The sequence below is a fragment of the Budorcas taxicolor genome, chromosome 7, assembly GCF_023091745.1.
Source record: "Budorcas taxicolor isolate Tak-1 chromosome 7, Takin1.1, whole genome shotgun sequence".
NCBI lineage: Eukaryota > Metazoa > Chordata > Mammalia > Artiodactyla > Bovidae > Budorcas > Budorcas taxicolor.
Window position 1 is genome coordinate 70,924,833 of NC_068916.1, and position 22,368 is coordinate 70,947,200.

General features: G+C 44.9%; 1 protein-coding gene across 1 annotated transcript in view; it reads left to right on the forward strand.

Moving 5' to 3' along the window:
• ADRA1B (adrenoceptor alpha 1B) overlaps nt 1-21,658 on the forward strand; it is a 57,720-nt gene extending 36,062 nt beyond the window's left edge. The window contains exon 2 of the mRNA XM_052643828.1: nt 21,060-21,658. Coding sequence (XP_052499788.1) covers nt 21,060-21,658 — 599 coding nt within the window. The remainder of the gene's footprint in view (nt 1-21,059) is intronic.
• Nucleotides 21,659-22,368: the final 710 nt, after the last annotated feature.

Sequence of the window (22,368 nt, forward strand, 5' to 3'; positions counted from 1 at the left end):
TCACAGAGATTAAACTTGGGATCCTGACTGCAGACCAATTTTCGTAGCTAAAAGTCACTGTGCCTCTCATCCTCAATCCATACCAAGTTCCCCAGAGATAATCATAACAGGACTTTGGTCCAGAGCTGGGGGCAGGTTTTCGGAGTCCAGACAACTGGGTCTCCGGGGCCCTCCTGCATGACAACGCAGATTATTTGGGGAAAGCTATTCTGGTTAAGAGCCCCTGCATTTCTGTGCACGTCAGGTATCACCCTTCACAAAGCACATTCACCCCACCCATCCATTTGGGTTTCCCGGTTTCTCAGGAAGAAAGAGGCACAGCTCTCACTTTAGACACAAAGAAAGGAACCTTCACAGAAATAATTACTCAAGGCCATGCAGTATTTCTCAACTAAGATTAGTCATCTGTTTTTATTTTTTATATAAGTAACTTTTATTGGGTTGCTGCTGCTGCTGCTGCTAAGTCACTTCAGTCGTGTCCGACTCTGTGCGACCCCATAGACAGCAGCCCACCAGGCTCCCCCGTCCCTGGGATTCTCCAAGCAAGAACACTGGAGTGGGTTGCCATTTCCTTCTCCAATGCTTGAAAGTGAAAAGTGAAAAGTGAAAGTGAAGTTGCTCAGTCGTGTCCGACTCTTAGCGACCCTATGGATTGCAGCCTACCAGGCTCCTCCGTCCATGGGATTTTCCAGGCAAGAGTACTGGAGTAGGGTGCCATTGCCTTCTCCTTTATTGGGTTAGTTTTGTCTTATTGTTCATTTTTAGAAGATACAGAAAAACAAAAAGGTAATAAAATGCCATTGTTCACACATAACCACTGAAATGTTTGATGTATATTTATTTACTCAGCCATTTTTCTATGGGATGATACCCTACATGCTATTTTGTAACCTACTATTGTGAACATTTTTCCAAACATATTCACTAATTTAATCTTTAATGGTTGAGATATATGGATCATTAAACCAAAGACTTTTATTGAATATTTGAGATTGGTTCAAAATTTTAGTTATGATAAATAATGTGGCAACAAAATTCTTTTATCTAAATAATAATCACTAACATTTATTGAGCATTTATTACTCAGATTCTGTACTAAGCATTTTACATGTATTATCTTTATTTATTGATTGATTTTTATTGAAGTATACTTGATTTACAATGTTGTGCCCCTCTCTGCAATACAGCAAAGTGACTCAGTTATACACATATATATGTATACATTTTTGAAAAATTCTTTTCCGTGATGGTTTATCCCAGTAGACTAGATATAGTTCCCTGTGTGATACAGTAGGACCTTGTTGTTTATCCTTTCTATATATGCTATTTTGCATCTGCTAATGCCAAACTCCCAGGCCATCCCTCTTCCCCGCTCCTCCCCCTTGGCAACCGTAAGCCTGATCTCTATGTCTGTGAGTCTGTTTCTGTCCTGTAGATGGGTCCATCTGTGCCATGCTTTAGATTCCACATACAAGCAATATCATACAGTATTCGTCTTTCTCATTCTGATTTACTTCACTTAGTGTGATAATTTATGGTTGTATCCATGTTGCTGGAAATTGCATTATTTCATTTTTTTAATTTATTTTTTTAATTGAAGGATAATTGCTTTACAGACTTTTGTTGTTTTCTGTCAAACCTCTGAGTAGTATTCCACTGTGTGAAAGTGAAGTCACTCAGTTGTGTCCGACTCTTTGAGACCCCGTGGACTGTAGCCTACAGGCTCCTCCATCCATAGGATTTTCCAGGCAAGAATACTGGAGTGGGTTGCCATTTCCTTCTCCAGATCTTCCCAACCCAGGAATTGAACACAGGTCTCCCGCATTATCGGCAGACGCTTTACCATCTGAGCCACCAGGGAAGTATATTCCATTGTATAGTACCACATTTTCTTTATCCGTTAATCTGTCAATGGACAATTAGGTTGTTTCCATGTTCTGGCTATTGTCAACAGTGCAGCTGTGAACGTGGGGGTGCGTGTATCTTTTTGAATTACATTGTAGTTTTGTCTGGGTATATGTCCCTGGTAATTCTATTTTTGGTTTGCTGAGGAGCCTCCACTACTGTTTTCCATAGTGGTTTCACCAACTTACATGCCCACCAACAGCGTCGGAGGCTTCCCTTTTCTCCATGCTCTCCCCAGCATTTGTTACTTGTAGACTTTTTAATGATTGCCATTCTGACCAGTATGAGGTGGTACCTCATTTGTATTATCAAATTTAACCCTCCCAAGAGTCCTATGAATAAATAATATTACCTTCATTTCATAGGTGAGGAAACTGAGGCCTAGAGAGATTGAGTAATTTGCCAACAATGACATAGATAATGACTCCAGAGGCAACGTCCTTAATCACTAAGATAAATTCTTAGGATTGTAATTTCAGGATAACTAAATACATCAGATTGTAAGATCTCTGAGTCATATTGCCCAATTGCCCTCTAGAAAGCATATTCCAATTCATATTTCCACCATCAGGATATGAATGCCCGCTCACTTGCATCATCGCCAACACTGAGCATTATTAATCTGTGTTGTCCTTAGAGAAATAAAGTCCAGACTTCTGATAGCTTATTCATGCTTTTTAGAGCATGCGTGCAATCTGGTTCCCAATAAAAACATTGATTTTCTTTAAACCAATTGTTCTTATCCTTTTTTTGGTATGTAGGCCCCTCTGAGAATCTAATGGAAGCTCTAAAGCAGCTACACAGAAAACGCACACATGCACATCAGATGACCTTGTGTTTTTTGGGAATTCACGGACACCATTAAGGACTCCTATGCTCTCAGTGAAACTAAAACTAAAAACAGGGCTAATGAACCTCGTCAAATGCTGGTTTGACCAGATGATTCTTTTTAACAGTCCTGCAGTGTAAGGAACCAGATCAGAAAAAGCTGGAATAAAATGCCCAGGCACAATAATAGTCCATTTGCCCTGTGGAGGGGTGGTACCCAGGTCAAAACTCTCTTCTGAGATCGTGCTGTCCTTCACCAAACCAGCAAGACCTCAGAGCAGATGGACAGGCCAGCCCTGGCCTGCCCCCATTCCTGTGCTTCAGCAGCCTCCGAAGAACAAGGCTGGGCTCCTTCTGCCAAATGCACTTTTTCACACACCAGTGTCTTTCACGATCTCCCCTCACATCCTGCTCCTTTATGGTTTGGAAAACCTCATCCCAGATCCATCAAGCCTCTCCTATCACCAGCAGTGGAGGAAGACAAGAGGGGAGGGGAGCATGAGGGCCGGGATCTCGCCCATCCATCTGCTGTGATGCCGCTCTGCCAGGAAGGTTTTTTCTGGGAACTTCCTTTGGCCAGAGCACATGCTTTGGGGGCCGTTTTTAATAATGATCTGTTGAGGGCTCAGTGGCATTTTCAGAATTAGGGGTGGAACATCTGGTCCAAGCCTTCAAGGAAGGAGGGGGACAGAGGAATCAGCACTCTTGAGTGCACTGCCTTTTGGGGTGACCCAGTGGAAGGTTTAGCTCCATCTGGATAGACAGGCTGGGGCCACCAGACCACCAGGAGGCACACACGAAGGCTGCAGGCAGCTCCTCAGGCTGAACCCTGGGCTCCCTGTCCTTGCTGCCTGTCCGTGGCCACCTCGGAGGTCTTATTCTGCACAGGACAACCATATTCTTGTCAGAAACATGAGGAGGAGTGGTAATGAAAAGGGAGTTGCTCTGTCCATTTATTGTCTGGCTTAACTCTTTCTTTTCATCTCTGTTTATTACTTTTTGTTCATCCTAGGCCCTATCCTCTCACATTTGTTCTCAGCATTGCAGGCGATGGAAGGGTTTGTGGGTTAAATGTCCCTTTACCCCCCACCTTTTTGGGCCCCTGGAGCTTACTTTCACAAGGCCAGGAGCTGACAGACAATGACTTTTCAATTCTAAATAATTACAGTTCCTCCTGGATTTGGCTGGGAATATGAGTCATCTGAAAACTAATATATTCACACCCCAACATAGCTCTTCTGTTTCCCCTCACCCTCTTGTATCCTCTCGCTCCACTTTTTAAAATGTCCTTTTTGTCCTTGTTGTTTTGGTGGCCTTTCTCACCAGGTCCAAATGGCAAAAGATAGGAGAGCAGAGACTACTACTTAATATCTCTGTGATTCTGAAGAAGTGACTTCTCTTCTAAGCCTCAATTTCAGTATTTGTAAAATGGGGACAGTAATTGTACCTCCCACACTGAGTTGTTTTGGGTACTGAGATAATGCGTGTTAGGGGTTCAGTACAGCCCTTGTCTCTGATATGCTCCTGGTAGATGGTAACGGCTATTATTATTGTTGTTATTGTTAAATTCAGATCACCACCATCTTCTGTATCTTCTTGGGCAACATCATAAGGACTGAGTCCATTTCTAGCTATCATGAGAGTCACCCCAACTTCTCCACCTTCCTTGTGATCAGGACACTGCATAGGACATCAGACCTCCCTACTCAAGCACTAAATAGTCTAAGGTCACCAGCTCTCTGAAACACACCTGCCCCCAGAAACACACCTGCCCCACTGCTGTTACACCCTCACTCACAAAGGGGAAGCAATTCCCTGTCTTTTCAGCTCCTGTCTCCTCAAAATGTGCCAAGATGGAATTGGTTTTGCAGGAAATTTCTCTGAAAGTAGCAAAATCTAATGAAGTGAAGTGAAAGTCGCTCAGTCATGTCCAACTCTTTGCGACCCCGTGGACTATACAGTCCATGGAATTCTACAGTGTGAATACTGGAGTGGGTAGCCATTCCCTTCTCCAAGGGATCTTCCCAACCCAGGGATTGAACCCAGGTCTCCCGCATTGCAGACAGATTCTTTACCAGCTGAGCCATCAGGGAAGCATAAAATCTAATGACCCTTTCCGAAACTATCACCCACAAACACCTCTCCATTTTGGCAAGTAACCAGCATCTCTTGGTTTTCTTCTAGGCCCCTTCACAAAGAATGTTCCAGGGCAATAGCAAATCTCTGGTCTGTGGGAATCAGCACTGAGATGCAGAAAGATCAGATGCTCTGGGATTATGCCTGGGATTGAATCCTATCTCCACCACTATGTAATCTTTAATTGCTCTAAACCATAGTTTTCTTCATCCATAAAATGGGCATGATGGTTGTTTTAAACTCAGTGGCTTAAATCTCCTTGCTTTCCCAGTCAGTGTTAATCTCCTGGATTAAATTCTCAACCAGTTCCAGACACCTAGGAGATGTTGTTCAATAAAGACTCTGTGAAATGGATCAAAGTTTGGGGCCCTCCCACTGCAAGCAGTAACCTAAAAACCTACATCAAACTGAGAAAGAAGCATTTGTTTACATGAAAGAGGTGAAGAAATTGTATTTTCTGAAAATATGGTTCTTTGAGGAGAGGAACTGTCTTTAAGAAAATATCTTAATTAGAGCTGAAGGTGGAAAGTGAAATCCATCTCCTCACATCACTACCCACATCCTGTCTTCCTCATTGCCCTCAATAATGCTGATGCCAAAGCTACCAGAAGAGAGCACAGAAATTATTGCCCTAAAAACAATAAGAATTTGGAACCCCTGAAGCAATGTGGGAGGAAAGGAGTTGAGGTGAGAGAGGGCAAGGAGAGGGGCAGGGAGCCCAGCCCTGAGCACTGCTTTAAATACTTGGTGCAGGCGACTTTCCTCTTCACTGCTCCAGGGTGCTATAAGCACAGCAGGCATCTAGGGAAATAGAGCCAAGAAACAGGGGAGAGAGGGATGAAGATATCCCCCCTGCCCCACCCAGGAGCCAGGAACACTGAGGGAGAGTTTCAGACATCCCGGGGTTATGGAAAAGGGACATTCAAGATCACCTTGCCTAGCTTTCAAGGGGAGGAAAGGCTCCAATTTATGTCAGGCCTACGTATGTATATAAACAGCATAGGCAGTAAGTACCGCACAACTACATCCTGTCCCTTCACGGAAATTCTCAGAAAACATTCTTCCAGGGTCTCAGCAAGCCCAGCCAGCTCTCTGGCCTACAGGCCATCTCCGAGTTGAGCTCTGAACGGTCTCCTAGGCACTTGCATCCGCAAAGTTTCCTAGCAGCGAGAAGCCTTTGAGCTGTGAGAAAGGGCAGCAGTTTGGGGGTCCTTTTATGGCAGGTCTGTGAACCTGGGCTGAGGAGCAGGACGAGGATTTGCTGAAATCTGGACAGCAGCACGTATTAAGCAGCAAAGACTAATCATTTCATCATACAATATTCATGACACCAGCAATGTCCCTGGCCCTCGGGATACAGAAAGACAGGCGAGGGCTCTGGTGAGAAGGCAAGACGTCCTAGATAGAGCGGGCTGGCACCATGCACCCTGAGGGCCGCAGGTGACAAGGGAGGCATGACGCCCGGGTCTGGTCCCCTCTGGAGGAGCGTGTCCTAAACCAGGCCAGACCGGTGGAGAGGAGATGCAGAGCTGTCCAGGGGTCCCAGCCTGGACCCGGCAAGCCAGCAGATAAGATTGGACTCCCACCAGCCAAAGGACAGAACAGAGGGATGAGTCAGAAAGAGGAAGGCAGTGGGGGTCAGCAGACAGCTGCTCAGAGAAGGGATGAAAGGCATCGCACAGTGCCTAATGGCCTAAGTGGTCCCATCTCAGCGTTTTACCACCTGATTCCCCAAGGCCAGTAATGGTCCCTGTTCTCTCTGGAGCCTTTCATCCCACTGCTCTGAGCATCTCGGCCAGGCAGCAAGCTATCTGCTCCTCAGAGGGCAGGCTCCAATACTTCACTGCCTGTTTGTTACAGGCTCAAAGGCACTCTGGCCACAGGTATATTCCTGCCTTCTCCTCTAGTCTCCCTTTCACCTCGACAGTGGGGTGAACACAGCTGAGAATCCAAGAAGCAGGGAGCAGGGGTGCTAATGCAACCCCTTTGTTTCACACATGAGGAAGTGGGGCCCAGAAATGTGATGACCGTGCATATATGTCAGTCAGCTATTTAGCCCTAGGCTGGCTCTTTTTGCTAATATTTTTGACTTCTCTTTCTCTAGCTCCTTTTCCCATCTCCCCTCTCTCCCTATTTCTAATTACAAAAGTAATGATTATTCATTGCAAAAATAATTTTAAATAAAAAGTGAAAATCTTCCCCTAAAGCCTTCCTCCAAAGATAACCGTTACGAAGTTTTTTCCACCCAGATTTTTCCTATGAACACGCGTGTATATGTGCTCATGTCCGTCCAACTCCACAACCGTATTGGACTGTAGCCTGCCAGGCTCCTCTGTCCATGGAGTTCTCCAGGCAAGAATCCCGGAGTGGATTGCCATGCCCCCCTCCAGGGGATGTTCCCGACCCAGGAATCAAACCTGCGCCTCCTACATTGGCAGGTGGGTTCTTTACCACTGAGCCACCTGGGAAGCCCTAAGAACATACACACAGACACATACACACATACATGCACACGTGTGCACACACACATTTTTTCTACAAGAATCAGATCATACTAGACTTTCTTTCCTGAAATTTGCTTTTTTCTACTTAACTGGGTCATGAGCCTCATTCCAGGTAGACCTAGCTTACCATTCTAATAGATGTATGGTCTTTCAATGCATGAATGCTTCATGGTTTATTTCACAATCCCCTATTGCTGGAATGTAGGTAATTTCCCATCTGGGGGGGACATTACTGGAGTATCCTGTACTTTTTTAAGATATTTATTTATTTATTTGGCTGTGTTGGATTTTAGTTGCAACACACAGAATCTTTGATCTTCATTGCAGCATGCTAACTCTTAGCCGTGGCAGGTGGATCCAGTTCCCTGACCAGGGATCAAACCCTACATTGGGAGTGCAGAGTCTTAGTCTTTGGAACACCAGGGAAGTCCTCTGTACTTTTACCTTTGTTGTGTTTATGAGTACTTCTGTAGGATATATTCCTAGATGTGGAGTATTTATATCAAAAGCAAAAGCTAAGATCATTTTAATTGTATTAGATAACACCAGTTTTTTTTTTTTCCAAAATTTGCACTCCCACATAGAATGTATGAAAATCTTCCATATATTTGCCAAACTAATAGACCTGAAATATTTTGCAGCTTCCTAATTTGCATTATTTGCTTGGTAAAGGAATTTTATGGTGTTTTCATGAATTCACTGGCCATTGTACTTACTCTTGTTATTTGCTTATCCATATGGTTTCCTTTGTTTTTACTGAATTTTTTCTCTTCTTGATTTGAAAGAGAGTTTTGTGTTTTAGAAATATTATTGCTTTTACTCTTGTTTGAGTTACAAATGTTTCTCTCAGTTCTTATAGCTTTGTTTTCAAAGTTTGTGACCTTAAATGTCCAGGCAAATACAGCAATACTTTACAGATCCTGAACTCCTGTCATGCTTAAAAAGGTCTTTCCTATTTCAAAATCATATAAAAATGTTTATTATATTTTATGATATTTTTAATAATGTTTAATATTTAACATATTAGATCCATCTGGGTTTATTTTAATGTAAGAAATATAGAAATATGCTTTATTTATTTCTAAATAGCTAGACTGTTGTCCCAACACCACTTACAGAATAATCTTTTTTCCCACAAGCATTGAAATGACATATCAAATTCTCGTGGATATTTGGTTCTCTTTATAAACTATATAATTGCATTGATCTATCTGCCTTTTCTTGCACTTCCTGCCCTAGAGTTTTTAAATACTTTTATAATGGGAGATGACTTTTTGGTACGTTTTACTATCTATACAGGTAAGCTTCCACACACCACACCTGTCATCCCTCTTTACTTGTTTTAATTAACCTGGATATTTTTTTCATGGTTATTCTTTTATCATCTATATTCTTCCATATATTTAGTTTGGGATCATTTAGGTTCTTCTCTCTACCCACCCCAGTCCCTAAAAACTACCCTGATGGTATTTTAATGAGATTGTCTTGAATTTACGGATGAATTCAAGGAGAAATGAAGTTGTCTTGGATAGAGACTTTCTATACTCATTAGAAAAGACCATGATGTCGGGAAAGATTGAGGGCAGGAGGAGAAGGCACAACAGAAGACAAGATGGTTGGGTGGCATCATCAGTTCAGTGGACACAGGTCTGAGCAAACTCCAGGAGATAGTGAAGGATAGGGAAGGCTGGCGTGTTGCAGTCCATGGGGTCTCAGTTGGGCATGACTTAACAACAGAACAACAGCAACATACTAAAGCAAGCTACATCTCTCCCTTTACACATCTTCCTTTGATGTCCATTCATAAAGTCGTATGGCTTCCTTCACATAGATCCCATCAATGCTCAGTTTTAAAAGGGTTCTATTGGGAAATTGCCATTAAGGTCAAAGTGTGGAACACACTCAGTTTGGCATCAAAGATAGACCCTTAAGTGCTATAGAAACCACTCCATCCCATCTGCTCCCAACTCTGGGCCTAAGCCAAGAGATAGCTTCCCTCTTTGATGTGGGAATGGGTCCATCAATTAACCAGTGGCAATTGATGTCCCTGACCTGATCCCCAGTCCTGTGCTAGAAATACAGGACAGACTCCATCTTCAAACAGCTTTGATGCTGTCTAAAGAGACAAATGGCACTTAAGAATGACACTCCGTATTGATCTATGTGACATGGCCTGTGTTTTGATGGAAAATACAGGAGAAGAGGCCTGGAGAAGTCAGGAAAGATTTCAGGAAGAAGACAAAAACTGAACTGGGCCTTGGCCTGTGGTCACCTTTTGAAAAATAGTTCTCTGTTTGGGGGCGGCAGGTCTTGGTTGCAGCACACTGGCTTCTCTCCAGAGTGTGCAGGCTCAATAGGCATGGTGCACAGACTCCACAGTGCATGGGCTCAGTTGCCTAATGACGTGTTGGCTCTTAGTTCCCTGACCAGGGATCAAACCCATGTCCTCAGCATTGGAAGGTGAATTCTTAACCGCTGGACCACCAGCGAAGTCCCTGAGGTTACCATTTAAACAAATAAAGAAGAGGAATGAAGCACATTATAAGCAAGAAAATCACCCCACACCTGCCATGAATCACATAGATACTGAGTTAGGCACGTGAAGAGGAGGTTATGTGCTCAACAAATAGTTGTATGCATTCACTATAACCCAAGCTCTGTGTTTGGTGCTAGAAAAACAAGACGAGTAAGACTGACCCTGGCCTTGAGGAGCTTGTGAACAAGGGAGACAGACTCTTAGATAAATAAGTTCAGCAGCTGTTGTGATAGAATTCTGTGGAGAGAATAGCAGAGACTCTTAATCTGGTGACTGCATCTCCTGGGCACCCATGGACGGGATTCAGTGAGTCTGTGAACTCCTGAAATTATGCAGTGCTAAATTACTTGCATAACCAGAATACTCAGGTTAAGAACCACTGAGGTACAGTGCCACAAAATTCTTGGTTTCTGTGTTTTAATGGCCAGATAAAGACACCATTACAAATAGAAAGTAAATAATTCTGGTCTTCCCCCAACTTAGAAGTGTTTTAAGAGTTCAGAGGCTGTATTGTCTGTTACGAAAAATGCCCAGCTTTGGGACAGGCAATGAAGTGAAGTGTTAGTCATTCAGTCATGTCTGACTCTTTGTGACCCCCATGGACTGTAGCCCTCCAGGCTCCTCTGTCCATGGGATTCTCCAGGCAAAAATACTGGAGTGGGTTGCCATTACCTTCTCCAGGGGATCTTCCCAACCCAGGGATCACACCCGAGACTCCTGCATTGCAGGCAGATTCTTTACTGTCTGAACCACCAGGGAAGCTCATGCAGGGTTGGGTAGCTCATGAAGACTTGATTTCCCCATCTCTAAATTAAGTTAATTACAGAACCCACTTCTCCCTCCTGCCTCACAGTGAGAGTGAGGTTAGCTAAGCTGTGTCAGTTACCTGGATCTGAGCAGGTCTTCACAGCCTGCCCCTTCCTTCTATGTTCACACTTCAGAGGAAGCTGGGCATTGTGGGCTGAGGTTATGAGAAGGAGGAATTTGAGCCAGGCCTAGAAGGGATGGAGAGGAGGAGGGGAAAGGAACCGGCATTTCAAATCAGTGGACAGAGTAGATGAAAGGAAAAGAGCAAGAAAAGTCAACTCTTACGTTGCGAAGAATCAGTCCATTGCAGCCGGGTTGAACAGGTCTTAAATTCCAACCTAAACAGTTTGAAATTTATCCTATAAACTACAGGAGCCACTGGAGGGTTTGGGACAAGGAAGTCAGTCCCATGTTGAGGTGGCTTTCGGCCCAGCCTTTGCTCATCATCCATAAATTCCAAGATACCCAGGAAAACAAGTTTTAAAATAAAATTGTAATGTGGACTAAGGCAATGCTTCTCACCTCAGGATCTTGTTAAATAGCAGATTCTGATTCACTGGATCATTGAGATTCTGCATTTCTAGCAAGCACTCAGGTGATGTTGATGTTGTTTATCCGTTAACCTCACCTTGATTAGCCAAGGGCTAATGTATTTTGGCTTGCTGTCTTTATTACTAATTATTATCCTTGTAACACATGCTGACTGAGTGACTATTCTGTGTCAGGCACTGTGCGAGGCCCTGAGTAGAAAGAGAAGAATCAGACATGAACTCTCTTTTCTAGAAGCTCACAGTCTAATCTTAGATGAGGCATAGCCCTAAGCAACTGTAATTCAAGATAGAGAGTAATAAATGCCATATTTTAGCTTCAGATAAAATACTGTGACAGTTTAGTGAAGAGAAAGATTGTTCCAGTTGAGGGGGAAATGCCTAGTACTTAAAGAAATGAATAGAAGCTTCTTTTTCTTATTATTAAGCAATGAGTAAGAACCCAGACTTTAGAGTTAGATTTTAATCTTAACTCTACCTCTTACTAGACATGTGACTTCATTAATCTCTTAAACCTCAGTTTCCTCATCCATAGAATGAAATATAATAATAGCAATGCTTCTGGAAGGATTGGATGAAAGAATGTTTGTAAGCATAGTACCTAATAACTGGTTCTTAGTTCATTATAAATGGTGGCTCTGGTGATTATTATTGTTTTAAGCATTTGCTTTAAAACTTAACATGGGTCTGTTTGGCCCTGAGGATATTGTATTTGTTGGACAATTTTGTGATCTCTTTCCAGGGTTAAGTGGCAAATGAAAATGGAAAAACCTCAAAGGGAATTTCCAAATCCAAGGAAACCTCCTTCTCAATGCTGAAAGAATTAGTAACTAGTATTTGACATTTTTTGTTTTGTTTTGTTTTTATTGGGCAAACTGTTTGCACTGGGAAGACTTGGCTTGGCTGAAGGTGTAGCCAAATGCTCCTAATAACAGCCCCATTGAAAGAGAGTTCCACTCTATTTACAAGCTGATCAAAATGGTTTTACCACCCACTGGCTCCCTTGAGGTCATCTGCTCGTGTGATGCTGACTGTGAAATAAGTCAAATCAAATTTATAATCCTAGAGACCCAGATTGTCAGAACTCAGAAGGATGTTACAAACCACCCAGCCCTGGGGGGACCGGACAAATGATGCTCTGCATCTGTCTATGCCTTGGTGCAATCCCCACCCGCTGGTCATTCCTTCAACCAGTATTTAATGAAGGAATATTACAGGGTCCATAGTAAAAGAATAAGGTACATCAGGGGACCACAGACACATCAGGAACTAACAAAGGAGGCCGCTGGGCTTAACAACAAAAGGTCTCATTTCAACCCCCCTCCCCCCCTTACCTGTAGAGAGCCTTGAGCAAGCGCTGCCTTCTAGTTACAGCTCTATTTCTTCATCTGAAAAGTATGGATAATCCCACTTTGCTCAAAGAACTGTCATGTGGATTATATTTAAATGGAACATTAAAAAAGTGTATTTTGGTTCATTTTTTCATCTTTTAAGTAATATTCATTGGATTTTTCCCAATTACAAAAGTAATTCATGTTTATGGAGAAAATGTTGGAAAACACCAAAAAGCCCAGAAAATAAAAATTCACCCATACTTTCAACACCGAAGGATAAACACAGTTGATGTCTGCTTTCATGTCTATTTTTCCAGGCCTTTTTACACATCAGCATGTGTATTTTGTTTCCCCATGAATTGTATTGAAAGTGATTAACAGCCTCTGTAAGGGCTTCCTGGACTCATATTCAAACTCTGCCCCCATTAGCTCTGTGACTTGGAGCTAGTTCCGTCCCCTCAAGTGTAATAGTCGTGGCCTCCAGTGAGTGCCCTTAGGTTGGACCCTCAGACACCAAGGAGTCCAAGTGGGCAGAATGGCGCCCCCTAGAGCCAGACAGGGTGCAGTCACGCTGAGCTGTCCTAGCAACAGAGGTGGGTGACGAAGTTAAAAAGGCTGTAAAGATGATTAGGCGTGTGGCCAGTGACTGACACAGAATTTGTTGTTGTTGTTTAGTCCCTCTGTCACGTCCAACTCCTTTGTGACCCCATGGCCTGTAGCCCGTCAGGCTACTCTGTCCCTGGGATTTCCCAGGCAGAATGCTGGAGTGGGTTGCCATTTCCTTCCCCAGGGGATCTTCATAGGAGCTACTATTCTAGAAACAAACCTTACGGTTTTGAAGAGTGGGGATTCACTGTTCAGATTCATTGAACAGCACTTTAAGGATGACCCACCCGGACCACAGTCCAGCCAAGAAGTGCTTCTCCTTGTGCTGATCCTGCTTCACTTTAGCTTTTGGAACCTTGTACTTCATCCCTCTAAGTCACCCTTCAGCAGGCAAAGCCCATGTGATATGAGTGGGCTCACTGCACCATCTGCTTGCTGCTTTATCCCTTTCCTCTCAAGTTCTACCTCTTACTTGCCCCACCCAGATGTGAAGCTTTCAACCCCTCCCAGCCCTTTCAGAAGTGTTGTCTCATTTGATCTCTTTAAAAAACCTCAGTAAGACACTAGCAAGAGGCACCCTAATGGAGGCATGGGGCCTCCTGCAGGTGGTTTCCCAGAGCTGTGCCCACACTGGTCAAAATGACTACAGATCTGAGTGATGTGCAAGATGGCTTGAGATGCAAGCCAGAGATGGCACCAAAAAACTGACTCACATATTCAGTCAGTCAATCAGTGAACAAATACTTATTTAGCACTATTATGTGCCAGGGGCTGGGTTCTCTAGTGAGGAAATATTCCCTGTTCACTTCTCTTTCAATCCTTCAGGTCCTCAAAGAGGAATGAATCCCCCTCAGTTTAAGGCCAGCAAGTCTTCAACACCCCTCAACCCGAACTAATCTCCCTCTTTGAAAAAGAGAGAGGAGGCTCAGACACGCTACACTATGGAGCCATCCAGAGCTACTAATAACATTTTATCTTCATCTTCTTTTTCTCTGCCATTGCATTGCTTATAGCAAATAATGCAGGTTTTTAAACAGTAATAAAAAGCTTTCTTTTAAAAAAAAATTTAGATACCAAAAGTGAGTTGATTTAGAGAAAAACATTAAGTAATGGGTGGTCCAAGGAGTAGAGTGACTGATGCTTAGGAAGCTCTAGACTTGAGATGGGTGAGGCTTAAACCTTTGAGGGCTGCTGACCCCATCAAGCCCATGAAAGCTATGGATTCTCCCCAGAAAACTGCATGAATATCACACACAGTTTCATCAAGTTCCAGAACCACCTGCAGCCCTATCCCTGGGCCTGTGCTGGGAAGAGCAGCAGGGTGAGAGTCCTGACACCTGCTCTAGACAGGAGATCTCGTCTTCTTCTCCATTCCCTTCATCTTGATAGCAGTAGTACTGGCAGTAGTAACAGTAATTGTGTTTGCAGCAGTCAAATAGCTGTACTTATTGAGTACTTTTAACATGCCAAGCATTTACCAAGCCTAAGCTCAACTCATCCATTCAGAAAAGAATTATGACCATTCCTGTTTCCCAAGAAACAGAACTCAAGCAGTTTCTCCAAGTTCACTCAGCTAAGAAGTCAGGGTCTTGAACCCAGGTGTACCTGCCTGTGTTAGCTGAACAGGTCCTTAATCACTGAGCTCCACTGTCTCGATAAATGTTGTTTTGGATCAAGTGAAGGACACTTGAACAGGTTCTGGCTCTCGTACTGCCATTCACCAGCCAAGTGACCTTGTAAAAGTCACTCACCCTAACTGACCTTCCCTTAAGGAAGAAGGTTTCTCAGTTTTGCCAAGCCATGATGCTAAGACTCAAGGCTAAGGCACGTGGGAACATTTCATGGGCAGGAGATGTGGAGCCAGGCTCAAGGACATGCACTGAGAGCTGGTAACCCTGGCAAAGAGCAGACATCAGCCTTACTTCCAGCAGAGAGAGCAGGCTTCCAGGAACCTACATTTCCCATTGATATTTGCCCCCTCTTTTAGCATCTTCATGCTCGTTGCTCAGTTATGGCTGACTCTTTGCAACCCCATGGACTATAGCCTACCAGTTCCTCTGCCCAAGGGCTTTTCCAAGAAAGAATACTGGAGTGGGTTGCCCTTTGCTTCTCCAGGGGATTTTCCAAATGACCCAGGGCTGGAACCTACATCTCCTGTGTCTCCCGCATTGCAGGCAGATTCTTTATCCACTGAGCCATCAGGGAAGCCCCTTGGCATCTTCACTGGTGCCCAAAGGTCTGTTTTTGTGCCCAGAGAAAAAAGGATTCCTGTCACCAACATGCTTTCATGCCCAAGGAGGCTTGGCACCTTCCCTAATTAATGAGGGCTCTTGGCTCCCACCGGGGCATGCTGGTGTTGCACACAGAGCCCCTAATCCCGATGGCTACTTTGCTGCTGGCAGGAGAGAGAGGAAGGAAGGGGCCGAAATATGTGTGGAACCCGAGGCGCGTGGCAGTCCAGTCCCTGACCCGCACTGCCCCTCTGTGGTGGGTCTGGAGAAGCAGGGATGGGCAGGGCTTCTAGCGCTGGCCTCATAGAGACTGTGAATGATACGGCTGGACAGGACTTGGATCAAACCACTCAACTAAAGGAGGGAAACTACGTCAAGTGATTAGGTACTGAACCTGAAACGAACATAATATTGTCCATCAACTCTATTTCAGTAAAATCAATAAATACATTTTTAAAGGAGGGAAACTGAGGCCCAGAAAGGGAAAGCAACTGACCCAAAATGATACATCAAGTTAACAAACATCGATCTCCTGTAGTTAGATTTCTAGCCCAATGAGTGGTTTATAGGAATAATTACCATTTGGTTAATTAGCATTAATGCAGAGTTGATTTAGGTGGCAGGAACCTGGCACCCAGCATGCTAATAAGAGCTTTACATGTTTTATCTTGTTTAATCCTCAAAACAACCCAGGGAAGGTGATACTCTTATTAGACCCATTTTACTGATGAGGAAACTGAAGAAGCTTAGGGATAGTATGAAGCTTGCCCAAGGTCATGGGTCTGGTGAGAGAACCAGGATTCCATCCCAAGAGTCAGAATCTAATGAGAAAAGGGCCAGAAATCACTGAGGGCTTGCTCAAGGTGGGAGAGCCATTTTGGTCTGCTGGAGGACAAAATAAAGGAGAATGCAAATGGAACAAGAGGGTGGGCAAGGTCATTATTCAGCTCCCAGATACACGATGATTCAAAACTCACCACACCACAAAGTTGTGGAGATGTGGGGAAAATATCACACTCATTACACAGTCAATGGGATAGTAAATTGATACAGCCAGTCAGAAGGCGGTTTGGCTAGCTGTCAGAAGTTAAATGGGGAACCTACCCAGTGATTCCTCATGAAGAATGTTATCCTGCAGAAACCCTCAAGTGTGCAAAAACACAAGATGCACAAGGCTTTTCATTACTGCAGTTTGTAATAGCCTGAAATTGAAAATTACCTATTTGACTACTATCAGGAAAGAGTTAAGTGAACTACTGTATATCCAGACAGCAGGATGTAATGTTATGACATGAGGAAATGTCTTTTATATATTCTAAGTGAAGAAATAAATTTGGGGAAAGGTATGTGTATGACCCCATTTTAAAAATCCATCTGAAAGGATAAAAACAGAACTGTTAACTCTGGTCCTATCTACTTGAGAAAAAATTTTCACTCTATGCTGCTGCTGCTAAGTCGCTTCAGTCGTGTCCGACTCTGTGCGACCCCATAGACAAGAGCCCACCAGGCTCCGCCATAGATTTTTTTATAGTGTGTAATTTAGCAGGTGTCACTTTTTAAATAAGACAGGTTTTTTTAGTAGAAGTTTAAGTAATTTATAGTATTTGATACTTTCAGGTATACAACAAGGTGATTTGTTTATATCTATATATATATAGATAGATATTCTTTTCCAATGGTGTTATATATAGTTTATTACAATCTATTGAAGATAGTTCCCTGTGCTAGACAGTAAATCCTTGTTGTTTATTTATTTTGTATATGGTAGTGTGGATCTCTAAGTCCCCTACGCCCAATGCATCCCTGCCCTGCTTCCCATTTAGTAACCGTAAGTTTGTTTTCTGTGTCTGTGAGTCTGTTTTGTAAATAAGCTCATTTGTGTTATCACTTTATTTGGCTGCTTTGGGTCTTAGTTGTGGCATGCAGGCGCTTTAGTTGCAGCACGTGGGATCCAGCTCCCTGACCTGGGGTCAGACCCGGGCCCGCTGCATTGACAGTGCAGAGTCTTAACCACCGTATCACCAACAAAGTCCCATTTGTGTCATATTTTAGATTCCACATGTAAGTGACACCATCCGGTGTTTGTCTTTCTCATTTTGACTTATTTCACTTAATATGACCGTCTCTAGGTCCATCCATGTTGCTGCAAATGGCATCATTTCATTTTTTTAGTAACTGAGCAATATTCCTCTGTGTGTGTGTGTGTGTGTGTGTGTGTGTGTGTGTGTGTGCAAGTGCATGTGTGCCCACCACATTTTCTTCATCCATTCATCTGGTGATGGACACTTGAGTTGCTTCCATGTCTTGACTATTGTAAACAGTGCTGCTGTGAACATTGGAGTGCAGGTATCTTTTTGAATTAGAGTTTTCATCTTTTCCAGATATGTGCCTAGAAATAGGATTGCTGAATCATATGGAAACTCTATTTTTAGCTTTGTGAAGATATGTGTATTGTGTGTGAGTCGCTCAGTCGTGTCCAACTCTTTGGGGCCCCTGGACTATAGCCCACCAATCTCCTCTGTCCATGGGATTTCCCAAGCAAGAATACTGGAGTGGGTTACCATTCCCTTCTCCAGGGGATCTTCCTGACCCCGGAATCGAACCTGGGTCTCCTGCATTGCAGGCAGATTCTTTACCATCTGAGCCACCGGGGAAACCCTCTTTTTAAGGATGTGAGGTTTTTTTAATAGTCTTAATTTTTTAGAGCAGTTCTAGGTTCACGTCCAAATTGACAGGAAGGTACTGTGGTGAATCTATATTGACACATAATCACCCAAAGTCCACAGTTTACATTAGGGATCAGTCTTAGTGTTGTACAGTTTATGGGTTTGGACAAATGTATAATGACATATATCCACCAATATAGTATCATACCAAAAATTTCACTGCCCTAAAAATTCTCTGTGCTCCCCCTATTCATTCTCCATTGTGTCACTTTTATAATAAAAATATAAAATATTAATAAAATGTAATAAAAATATTCTTTTCCTGGAATGGAAAAGAGATAAAGATATGGTTTCTGCCCAGAAGGAGTTTACAGTCTGGGTGGCAAACAAGGACTTAGTCAGCCCTGGGATGGCTCAGCAACATTAACAAACAATAAAATAACAGAATAAGATCTGATTGTTTATGTTCTGAGGGGTACAGAATAAGGGAGTCACTCTGAGTCGGGTAGGGTTAATCAGCAGAGTTCCTGGAGGATGGCAATGAATGGGCCAGGATACAATGTATATTTGGAAAATGGCCACCATTTATCAATTTTCAAGGTGCCAGACCCCATATCAAGTATTTTCACATGGATATTTTCATGTATTCAGAATAATCCTATGAAGCAGATGTTACCCCAATTTATGGATAAGAAAATTTAGCCTGAGAGAGCCAATTAACTTTTCAACAGTCAAACAGCCAATACTCCAAAAAAAGGGATGCAAAACCAGGCCTCTGTGATCCCAAACTCTGAGCTCAATTCACCAGGCCACATTGCCTAAATTGGCTAAAGGCAAAGAATGACCTTCTTCTCAGAGGAACAGGCATCTCAGGGAGCCCAAGCTCAAATTGTGGCTGTAAGTGAACACCATAAGAAGATGAACATCATCCCCCTTCCTTTTGGCTGAGCACATCTCAGCCCACTGGTCCTTGGAGAGTGCTTTGTGAAAAAATAAAGACAAACTTCCAGCCCATCTTTATCCCTAACAAGGTGCTTTCAGTGTGATGCAGGTGAAGAAGAACCTAGAGAGAAATGCCGTATGGCACAGAAGGAGAGAATGGCATTTATGCCCCTATCATAATGCTGTGTGTGTTCCGGTGCAATGAACTGCCTCCTCAGAAGCCTGTGGACTGCCACAGGACAGAAACACCCCTAATTGTATCCCCACAGGTTGGCCTCATGCCTGACACTTAGCAGAGCTCCATATCTGTGGAATGAATGAATGAACAAATGAAAAAATGAATGTATAAATATGTAAAAAGCTACCACTCATATGCTGGTGTCCTGATCCATAATATGGGACCAACTATAGTCCCTTCATCTAGAGACTATTGTGATCATTAAACAGGTGAATGGTGTAAAGGGTTTAGTGCGGGATGTACATAAAGCACACACAATGTGACTGATGGTTCTGATGAATATTAGCTATTAGTATTATTGTAATTCGTGTATCCTTTAAAAGCTGGTCCTTCAGGATACACCCTCTTTAGGCCATTTTACTACCATCTTCAACAGGGTTGGCAAGCAGAGTTACAAGTCTGTTTTCAGCAAGGATGCTCTCCTGCTCTGGACCCTCCCCGCCTTTGCCACAGTTGTCTGTGCCCTCCCCCCAGCTCAATCCAGGTCTTAACATGTCCTCATGGATGATGTGCCTACCTGTGCACATGCTCACCAACATTTACCCTCCAGAATAATGCAGAAGGTTTCCAACTGTTAGCTCCCTCTCTCCTCATCCCAGACTTATTCTCCAGTTTCCCATTTTTGTCAAGACCATTTTAACTATTCCCTTTAGACTCTGTGACAGAAACAAGACCATCTGCATGGGCAGAAAGAACTCACCCCATCATGGTTACTAGGTGTCCAGTTCAGCTCAGTTCAGTTGCTCAGTTGTGTCCGACTATTTGCGACCCGCAGCACGCCAGGCCTCCCTGTCCATCACCAACTCCCGGAGTTCACTCAGACTCACATCCATCGAGTCAGTGATGCCACCCAGCCATCTCATCCTCTGTCGTCCCCTTCTCCTCCTGCCCCCAATCCCTCCCAGCATCAGAGTCTTTTCCAATGAGTCAACTCTTTGCATGAGGTGGCCAAAGTACTGGAGTTTCAGCTTTAGCATCATTCCTTCCAAAGAAATCCCAGAGCTGATCTCCTTCAGAATGGACTGGTTGGATCTCCTTGCAGTCCAAGGGACTCTCAAGAGTCTTCTCCAACACCACAGTTCAAAAGCATCAATTCTTCAGCGCTCAGCCTTCTTCACAGTCCAACTCTCACATCCACACATGACTACTGGAAAAACCATAGCCTTGACTAGACGGACCTTAGTCTTAAGACATTGTAAATATCTTCTCTGACTCTTGCCCCATAGTTTATCTTTTTGAAGTGTTAAGTCGTTTTTCTTCACCTCCCCATCTAAAAGTCGTTTTTCTTCACCTCTCCATCTAAGACTGTCGTTTACCTTGTCTTCTTTTACCTTATAAAGGTTTCACCTTTAGGTCTTTAACACGTCTCATATTTCATAGCATTCTGTGAAGGATAAAATAGGTGAAGAACCAATACAGTGCCGTTCCAACAGCTGTACAAGAGCTGTGTGTGGTTATCATTCACGAAGAAAGTGGTAAGCGCTGTCCCAAGAACGTTATAGATGCAGTTGTTTGAATCCTGTTTAGCTAAATCAGGAAAGATTTTATGGGCGAAGGTGAAGAGATGGAGGTTGGACTTTAAAAAAGCATGTAGGAGTCATGTGTTTTGAGATGGAAAGGCAGTATTCCGGGCAGAGGAACTGGCCTGGGCAAAGGAGGCAGGAGACAGGAATACCACCGGTTGACAGTTGTGGGCAAATCACGCGGAAGCGAGGGTCTGATTGCTCACCGATTGTTTGTCTTTCTGCCCGTGCCCACCCCACCCCTTCCCCCTGCAGGCTCCCTGTTCTCCACCCTGAAGGCCCCCGACGCCGTGTTCAAGGTGGTCTTCTGGCTGGGCTACTTCAACAGCTGCCTCAACCCCATCATCTACCCGTGCTCCAGCAAGGAGTTCAAGCGCGCCTTCGTGCGCATCCTCGGGTGCCAGTGCCGCGGCCGCCGCCGCCGCCGCCGCCGCCGGCGCCTGGGCGGCTGCGGCTACACCTACCGGCCGTGGACGCGCGGCGGCTCGCTGGAGCGCTCGCAGTCGCGCAAGGACTCGCTGGACGACAGCGGCAGCTGCCTGAGCGGCAGCCAGCGGACCCTGCCCTCGGCCTCGCCGAGCCCCGGCTACCTGGGCCGCGGCGCGCCGCCGCCCGTCGAGCTGTGCGCCTTCCCGGAGTGGAAGGCGCCCGGCGCCCTCCTGAGCCTGCCCGCGCCCGAGCCCCCGGGCCGCCGCGGCCGCCGCGACTCGGGTCCGCTCTTCACCTTCACGCTCCTTGCCGAGCCCGAGAGCCCCGGGACTGACGCGGACGCCGGCCACGAGGCCGCAGCCGACGTGGCCAACGGGCAGCCCGGCTTCAAAAGCAACATGCCCCTGGCGCCCGGGCAGTTTTAGGGTCCCCGCGCACCGCTTCCTTTTCCTGGGGAGCCCATCATCGTGGGGGGAGGGCGGGCGGAGGGGGGAGGGGAGTGTCGGCGCCCGGTAGACTCGGGGCCCCACCGGGAAACGGGGGGAGGGGGGCGGGAAGAGGGGCAGCTGCTTTTCTGGCAGGGGCATGGGTGCCAGGTACAGCGCGGAGAGCTGGGCCGAGCATGCTGGGAGCCTGGGGGACCCGACGCCGGCCGGGATTTCCGTCTCTCTCTGTATATATCTAAACGAGTCCCTCTGTACATGTATTTAACTGTGGGGTCACGTGCGTGTGTCTGTACGATGTGCGTGTATTGCGTGTGTGCGTGTGTGGGGCCGCCCGCGAGGGGGGCAGAGCGAGTGTGCGTGCGCCCAGGAGGCGCCGGGGCGCTGTCTGTCTGCTGATTTCTTACCTCTCAAGCCCCTCCTGTACTTCCCTGAAGGGTGTCACTTTGGCGGGGTTGGAAACAAAACTTGGTCATTAAAGGTCATTTCTCCTGTGCAGCTTTGAGTGGTTTGTGAATGCAGTGACAGGTAGGCTCTTGACTTTCGTTTACCTTCGCGTTCAGGTATGCCCCTCTCTCCTGCCGACCCTATGGGTAATGGCTGTACTGGCCCTGGCTTAGCCCGGGTTTGTGCCTTTGCTATTCCTGCCTTTGAGGGCTGCACTAATCTAACCCTGCGGCTGAAAGTGACCC